This window comes from Otolemur garnettii, unplaced genomic scaffold (assembly GCF_000181295.1).
Source record: "Otolemur garnettii isolate 467f Iridium unplaced genomic scaffold, OtoGar3 scaffold00003, whole genome shotgun sequence".
Lineage (NCBI taxonomy): Eukaryota > Metazoa > Chordata > Mammalia > Primates > Galagidae > Otolemur > Otolemur garnettii.
This window is the reverse complement of record NW_003852398.1, coordinates 26,989,144-26,997,640: the sequence shown is the minus strand read 5'-3', so window position 1 is coordinate 26,997,640 and position 8,497 is coordinate 26,989,144. Positions and strand designations below refer to the sequence as shown.

Here is an 8,497-nt window from a genome sequence, read left to right as displayed (position 1 = left end):
CTGGAAGCTAGGAGCAGACAGTCTGATGGTACAATGTGAGCTGATGGAGAGACTGTGTGTTTGCACACTTCATGTGCAACAGGAGGACTTGAGTTGCCAGCTGAAATGCATGTTCCTGGATTATATCCCAGATCCACTGAATCAGAAATATTAGGGGTGGGAACTAAAAAGTTTATGTTCAACAAGCTCCCTGGGTGATTCTTATGCATGACACCTGGAAGCCCTAGACTAGAGCATGTTTCCCATACTTTAGAACCACTTAGAGGGCTTTGTAGAGTGAGAGTTCTGATCTCCAGAGTGCCTGACCCCTGTCTGGGTCTCAGGCAGAGCCCCAGAATTTTCATTTCAAACAATCTCATAGATGATGCTGATGCTGCTGGTCAGTGGACCATATCAAGTGCACTGTCATAGAGGATTTCTGATTCCATTATCAAAGAACTCCGATCCTATGGTAGGTCGCTTTTGCAGTGATTCACAGTGATTCTTCTCCTCCTAGTTTTCATGCCCTCAGCAACCTCCCCTCTTCTATGGGGGCCAGACTCACTTATTACGAACAGCGTAGGCAAAACAAAAGGGATGTCATTTCTATGATTAGGTTATAAAAACAGTGAATTCCTTTTCTCATTTCACTTGCTCACTCTGAGGAAGCATGCTGCCATGTTGTGAGCTGCCCCATGGAGAGGCCCACATGGCAAGCAACTGCGGGCAGCCTCTGGCCAACAGCCAGAGCAGAGCCAACACCTGCCAACAACTGTATGAGTGGGCTTGAAAGTGGATCTTTCTATGATTGGGCTTAAGGTGATTGCAGCCCTGGCTGACACCTTGAATGTGGCCTTGACAGCCACCCAGAACCAGAGGACCCAACTAAGTCATGCTTAGATCCTGCCCTACAGACATAGTGAGATATTGTTTCAAACCACTCAGTGTGTTATGCAGTAGTAAGTGATAATAGATGTGCTCTGTGAAGGAGCCGTCTAGAGACCAATGAGACCTTTGATATCTTAACCCACCCTTCAAGTCTCCCATCTCATCTGTGCCTGTCATGCAGGAGACAAGACATATGTGTAAATGTAAATGGACAAGATTTAATGCTGTTTGCTATATACACATAGTTTATGTCTTAATTTTCTTAATGCTCCATTTCCAAGCCTTGGCCCTTGGAAAGCTTCCTTGGAGTTTCCGGGAAGTGAAGGGGGACCACAGCATCTTGGCAGGAAGAAGACAGGGACCCAAGTCAGGCTGCATGCCCTGTGTGCTCCATCTGGTGTTCTGAGGCTGTGCCTTTTGAACTAAAAGCTTGGTGAACGGTCTCTTCTCTTGCCAGTCCTTGTGAGCATGAAGAGTGACACCTACTTTGGCTCTGAAGAAAGAATAAAAAGAAACTATGGATTCCTTCCCCAACAAGGGAAAGGGTCTTTCCCTGAGAAAAATCAGTGAAGGGCACGAACTCTGACCTGCTTGCCTTTTCCCCAGTGCATAGGCTGATCTCCTCACTGGGGGGAAGATAGGTTCCCAAGGGCAAGGATTCTCATCTCCTCCAGAACTATGTGTCCAGAACATGCATCTGAGAGGCCGTTTGTGCAGGAGAGCCCCAGTCAACTGGAAGAGGCTCCAGATGCACAGCCCAGAGCCATGATTTCCGGTCGTCACTCTGTCATCGGCTCCTGTGTGGCCAGGAGTGAGCCTTTCTCCCTCTTGTCTTGGTTCTTCTCTTTGTAACATGAGAGGGCCAGGCCAGGTGGTGACCCAGACCCTCCCTATTAGTACCCAGGAGCCTGAAGCAGGGAGGCAGTGCCCGGCAATGATACCAGTCAGAGACAAGACAGTCTTCCTCAAAGGGCCAGACCTCCGCTGCTCAGCCAGCGTGCCCTCTCTGAGGAGCACCCAGAGGTGCTGCTGCTCCACAGTGGACTCTGGCAGACGCTGTCCAGCCTATTCCTAATGGTGGCCTGCAGCTTCTTGTCACCCAGCAGGACTGCTGCTGCCAGGGCCAGCAGGAAGTACTCAGTGGCATCATGGGCATCCTAACCCCATGGGATGGGGACAAAGAAGAGACAGCATTAGCAAATGCTTGGGGACAGGCTCCAGGCTGTGCTGGCGACTCCAGCTTTCTTTCTGCCCAACATCCCGTCCCTACTCCTGGATCCTGAGGGAAACTCCTCTCCCACTCCATGGTCCTTGTGGCATCGCTGATCACAGCACCCTCCCACCGGGCACAAGGGGCACCTTACCCAGGCTCAGCCAGCCCTGAAACCCCATTGCCCTGGGCACAGGGCATTAGGGATGTGTACATTACCCAAACCTGACCTATTTGTCACTTCTCTGGACTTTTCAGTGTGTGGAGGGGGAAAAGGCCATGAAGCAAAGCCAAGTAGAAACACAGTGATTGGGAAATCCATGATGACATTTGAGCACCGGGACCCAGAATGCCCTGCAACTAAATCTGTACCCCGGCTTTCCAGTTCTTTGAGCTAATGAGCTGCCTTTTTCTGTTTAAGGTGGTATGAGTTGCCTTCTTCCCTTTGCAAGCCCCAGATAACACACACTATGTCTCTGAACCACTTTCTGGGAACTGTAAGGCAGAGATGGCCAGTGGAGTCGCTCACTGCCCTGTCCCTCCCCACGTGGTAAAGATAAGGAATAGATGCTTCGTTGGATGAGACTCAAAAATCTGGTTTCCATTAACCCTCAATAATTAAGCCACACCAGAAGTCAAGTCCGGCAAATAAGAAAAGGACAGCAGAGCTTCCCTGAGGGCGCCATGGGGGCAAAACACAGAGTGATTCAGAAGCCACTATATTAAGAGATTAAAGATTGTGCTGGAGAGGGCAGGAATTCTGATAAAAGGAGCCAAACCTGAGGGTACAGTTTGAGGAACACAGTTGTAGCAGAATTATAGACCACTGACAGAATTTTGAAAGTGACTAGGAAAATAAGAATTTCTGGATTCTACTCCAGCCCAGTGAGTATCATCAAGGCAAGTAGGACCTAGAGCCAGACTTATGTTAAACATTAATATACATTCACTTTTCTCATAAAATACAGTTTTCTATTCCTTTATAAGAAATGAGTTGCAGTTGACCCGTAACATTTTATGGACATACAATTAAGTATTAATTTTGATTTTAACTTTGAGACTTACAGTTCTTTAGCCTTGGGGTCTTATGTATTTTCATAGGGCCTTGAAAGATCCACAGGCCCTAGGCACCTGTGATATCTGATAAAGCAGCCACAGAATTTATAGCAGGACAAGGAGAAAGAGGAGCTATGATCTGTCTCCTAAGCAGGGACAGGAGCATCTTTAAGGTCCCCAGTGGGGCTAAGTGGGAAGAGACAGTGTGACTCCGGTGGCGCCACTCCTCACCATAGGGAGTGAAAAGAAGACTCCCAATCTCAACCCTCTGGTCCTCTCAACTCCATCCCAAAGCTTCCTCGCCATCTTTTGATGAAGAAAGAGTCTGGCTGCACGGTAGCTTTCATTTAACCCTGGAAGTTAACATGAGAGGCTCTTACCTTCAGCTGGTAGAATGTGAGTTGGCCCAGGCGATAATACACCTTGGCATAGTACAGGGCCTCCCTGGGACTCTGCAGCCAGGGGGGACAGAGGGACAGAGTCTTCAGGTAGCAGTCCTCAGCCATCTCATACATATGTAGGGAGTAATACACCGTAGCCAGGCGGTGAAAGGCCACCAGTTCCTGCTTTTGATCTCCTAGAATTGGAAGACTGAGAGAGAAATGCTGTGGCCAACACTTTGCACAGTTCACTCACTCATTCATTCCGTACAACTTTTTGAAGGTCTACTAGATGTCAGTGACTGGGCCCGGAACAGGAGGAACAAAATAGGAGAGGTCCTCCCTTCATGAAGTTTATTGCCTCAAAGGACACAGACATTCTTTAAATAATCCCACAAACAAATATACAATTACATCCGTGATAAGTGCTACAAAAGAAAACACAGGGCTCTTCTATGAGAGGGACTGGGACGAATACATGCGTGAGCCAGGGTTTTCTGAGATGATTCCCTGAAGAAAATTTTCTCCTTATTACAAATGTCACTTTAACACTGGACTCTGTGGGAATGACTTATTTATAAATTCCTGTAATGGGGCATGGGGACAAGACTAGCTTGATTGAGTAGTAAGAACTCCTTACTCTATAACAAATGTCTTTCCCACATGAAAGTCTCCCTCTTCAGAGAGTTCTCTTGAGCTGCCACCACGTAGCTGTCACTGCTACCCTTTTACCAACTCTCAGTCTCATAAGCTACAGAAGCCTGTTCACTTTTAAGCCAGGCTTCAGAATGTGGGTCCCTAATGCCTCTGTGACTTCTTGTTTGGGGTTTCAATGGGTTCGTTGTTTTAATAACTAATCATTTTCATTCAGAGTGACCTTTGACAAGAAACAAAGGTTTATAGTCCTGTCTTTGGAATATCTGCAAGGTGGCTATTTGAGGCCATCTCAAATCATTGTTTTTAAACTTCAAAGGGCCCCAAACCAAGATTAAAAGAGAAAGTACAAGGGAGAGAAAAATTCTGTGATACGGAAAAATCCAGCCACTGGGAAGTACATGTATAAAGGGTGTGTACAGCCTCCGTTAAGCGCCTGTCCTGGGAGGGATAAAAAGTGCTCAGAGGAGCTGCCTGGGGCCACAGACGCCTTTGCTGAGATTGGCAGACAGTGGCTCAGATGAGGTTTTCTGCAGTAAAGAAAAAGGTAGGAAAAAGAAAGATCTCTCAAGTGCAATTAAACACAATGAAGTCCAGTACCAGCCACCCTGGATGTCCTTGAAAATGCCCAGAAGTCCCTTCTAGAATCATCACAGAAGACTCCATTTACCCCTACATCTAATCAAGGCTTCGCTAATCAAACCTGCTTTTCCTCAAGCACCAGCATTCAAGATGAGAATTTCTTTTTAATTCTGCCTTTTTTCGGTTTTAATGACATGCTGTTCCCCGTTAGCTTTTCCTATACATCCAAAGTATTTCAGCTACATAGTGAGTTAGGTTAATGGGAACCTGACCTTCATTTACGTTTCTATTCCATGGAAAAATAAGCTTTTGACTAATAATCAACCAATTTAAACACCTGGACTTTTTCTAAATGCCATTTACCTTACACTGGGAACTATATCAAATATAAAATAATAAGTAGAGTGGCACTGGCAACACTTACCAAAGACTTATTATGTACCTAGCACTGTGCCGTGGCCTTTAGGTGGATGGTCATTGGTCTTCATGACAACTGCATGCAGGAGGTGCTATTTTTAATCCTGAGATAGCAATGACAAACTTGAGGCTTGTAGAAGTTAAGCAGATTGGCAGCGGGGCCTGGGATCTGAACCCGTGTAGTGTGACTCCAGTGCCCATGCTGCTATTGCTTTGTTGTCCATCCTTGAGTAGTCGCCCTTCCCATTCAATGTGTATGACAGACAGGACCACCAACCTGTGAGTGTGCTGAGCCTGGCAGCCAGGGTGGCAAATTCCAAGGCCTTCTCATAGCCTTCAAGGCTGATCTGCAGCTCCGTCAGCTTGTTGAAAATCCGGAGCTCAGTTCTCACCACCTTCATCCTCCTTGCTAAGGGAACAGCCCCAGCCTGGGGACAGAGGCACAAGAAACAGCAGTCCAGCTAGGAATCATCAGTACACACCATTTGCTGGGAGGCTTATTATATTCTACTGGCAGGGGTTGGAGGGGGGTGGCAGTGAATTAAAACGGGGAGGGAGCACAGAAGGCAGCTGTGTTTCCTTGAGTGCCTTTTCTCAGCTTGCTGTCCTTTGCTTTTGGTGCTTTGCCTAGATCTTAGAGGTTATCAGGTCCCTGAAACTGACTAAGAAAGGTGGCTTTTCCCAAGGTCACAGGGAAGTTATTCACCTCTCTGAGCACTCACAGAGCTAATCCATGAAGCACACGATGTGTATGCACCTAGTGTTTGAATGTGCTCAATCAAGGGTCATTTCTGGTTTTTTATTATGATTAAGCTTTAGGTGGGTCACTTCATCTCTCAGAGTCTCAGTCTTCTCACCTGCAAAGTGCATGTGAAAATAAGCCTCTCTACAATCAGAGGCACATTTCTTATTCTCCCCCACCTAGCGTAATGCTAAGGTTTGACCACTGAATAATCAGCTGAACTAACACATCAAATAAGATAGTATGAGTTCCCAAATGTCAGTCAGTGAAGAACAACAACCACAATATTTGATGTCTCTCCTTAATCTGGACGTTTATTTAATTTGTATTATTTTTTAAATCAACTCTTTTATTTTCTTATCTTTTGCAATAATACCTGTAAACTTATGGTTTGGTGAGCTCGTATTATATATTTTTAGTTTTTTAATGTATTTTAATAGATGCTTGATAAAAACACAGTAAAACAAAAGTGTTCATCTCTATACACTTTAAATCACCTCCCACTGTGCCACCAGTAGAAAATGGGGAATACCGGCAAGCACAGAAGTGTGATATAAACTGTAAAGTACCATGCACCTAAAAGATGTAACTATCATGATGTATTATCCCGGGAAGGATAACCTATCAAGCCTGGCAATGACTGAGGTCATCAGATCCCTCCCTGAGGACCTGCTAGATTGATGAGAGGGTGAGAAGGTGGGTGCCAGATGAGGAAGAGAGGAGAAGAAATACTAGCAGGAGAAGGGAGGGAGAGCCCCTGTCCGACGTCCAGTGGGAAACCACTCATGTTTGTATGGTGACTTACTCGGTAATACTCCACTGCATGATGCCTGTGGCGGGTCCCATTGAAGAACACATCCCCTGCTTCTTCATAAAGTTTGAGAGCCAGAGAGGGCTCCTCTGACTTCAGTGCTGTCTGGATGGCTGCCTGGGTGGAACAGACACAGATATTAAAGGTATAGAGAAGGGTTTCCAGACCTCTGCAGGACTGGAAGAATCTGAAGGTCTGCAAGAGTCAGACCACCTCACTAACCCTCTGCTAAACTCTCCCAAATTCTGAATTGTCCTCCATATTCATAGTGCTGGAAAGAGGATGAAGACTCTCGAGTCTGGCATTTCCCCATCATGGTATGATAGATTACTTCCGGTGGCTAGAGATTTTTGTTTTAGCAATACATAGACAAACATTTTATGTTTTCATAGTTAAGTATTTATTTTAACATGTTTTAGAAAAATAGACTAACAATCCATCAAACCACAATTTCAGATAGCATTGTATAAGGTAAGGCTAAGAAGGAAGAGCTACGTTGATTTGAAAGTTGAATCAACAAAAAATAAGAACAATGGTTTAACAGGTACACAAAGATAGCAAAACCTGGGACCGATTTTGTAAACAACTAGAATTGGAAAAAAGGGATCTAATTCAACACCTATATTTTTGATATGAAGAGACTGAGGCTCAAAAGGAATATGGACCCTCCCCAAGTTCACACCAATAATTAGCAGTAAAGAAATGCCAGTGTCTTCTACCCCAATGCCCCCCTCCTAGCCTCCACAACCTCTTTATCTCTAGCAAGCTGTTTGAAATCACATCTAAGCCCAATGTGATGAAGTTGAAAGTGAAGGACATACTGCTGATTTGCAGCACGGTTAGAGGACCTCAAACAGCCGTAGGTAGAGAACGATTCACTTCACTGGGAATGGCCCTTAAAAACATCAGTTAGATGATAGCCTGGGCTTGGTGGGACAGGGACCAGTTCTGATCAGCGAACATCTAATCATGGGGCAAAACCCTGCTGTCACTGTTACTGCCTGGGCAGCTACACAGAGAGAAAGGAGCAATGAGATGGAACCCTGGAGTCAAGAGGGTTTGACATCAATACAATTAACAACCCAGAGCGTGAAAGGAGACTGAAATATCTGCTCCCTGAGAAACTCTTCCCCCTTGAAAATCCCAAGACAGAATGGTGCAGAGGCTCAGAGTGATGGTGCTAAGTCAGACTGCCTGTGTGGAGATCTCAGCTCCAACACTTACCAGCTGCCTCATCTTGAGCAAATTAGTCAGCCTTTCTGAGCCTCATCTATAACATGCAAATCAGAATAGAAACTCCCAGTGCACTTGTAATGAGAATTAAACTACATTGTGCAGGTGAAAGGTTTAGCAAAGTTTCCTGTCCTTAGGAAGTACACAGTCATTGTTAACACAGCCATCATGCCATTATCGAGGCTCAGTTGAAGTGAGTTTGTGTATGTTTCCATAATAGTATAAATGAGAGTAAAAAGAGAAAATAAAACACAAAGAAAAAAGGACTGTTGGCATATTTTTTGATAGAATAAAACACCTTACATACTATCATACTATATAATGCCAGATAATAGTAATAATAAATATTAATACCATTTATGAAGCACTTACTAAGTCCTGACCACTTTGTAAATGATTAGTATGCATTTACTACTATGCAAGTGAGATGCATACTAGTAAATGCATATATTTTATATGCATTTATATATTATATTTATATAATATTATATATAATATATTTACACAAATTATATATTTTAATATATAAAATATTATATAATTTG

General features: G+C 44.5%; 1 protein-coding gene across 2 annotated transcripts in view; it reads right to left on the bottom strand.

Annotated features, from left to right (window-relative positions):
• Positions 1 to 1,515: 1,515 nt before the first annotated feature.
• The window catches only part of SH3TC2 (SH3 domain and tetratricopeptide repeats 2), a 53,808-nt gene continuing 46,826 nt past the window's right edge, over positions 1,516 to 8,497 (bottom strand). For both annotated transcript variants that reach the window (XM_003782055.3, XM_003782056.3), the window contains 4 exons: positions 6,714 to 6,836; positions 5,444 to 5,594; positions 3,514 to 3,710; positions 1,516 to 2,024 (listed from right to left, as the gene is read on the bottom strand). In XM_003782055.3, coding sequence (XP_003782103.1) covers positions 1,833 to 2,024; positions 3,514 to 3,710; positions 5,444 to 5,594; positions 6,714 to 6,836 — 663 coding nt within the window. In that variant the 3' untranslated portion in view covers positions 1,516 to 1,832. The remainder of the gene's footprint in view (positions 2,025 to 3,513; positions 3,711 to 5,443; positions 5,595 to 6,713; positions 6,837 to 8,497) is intronic.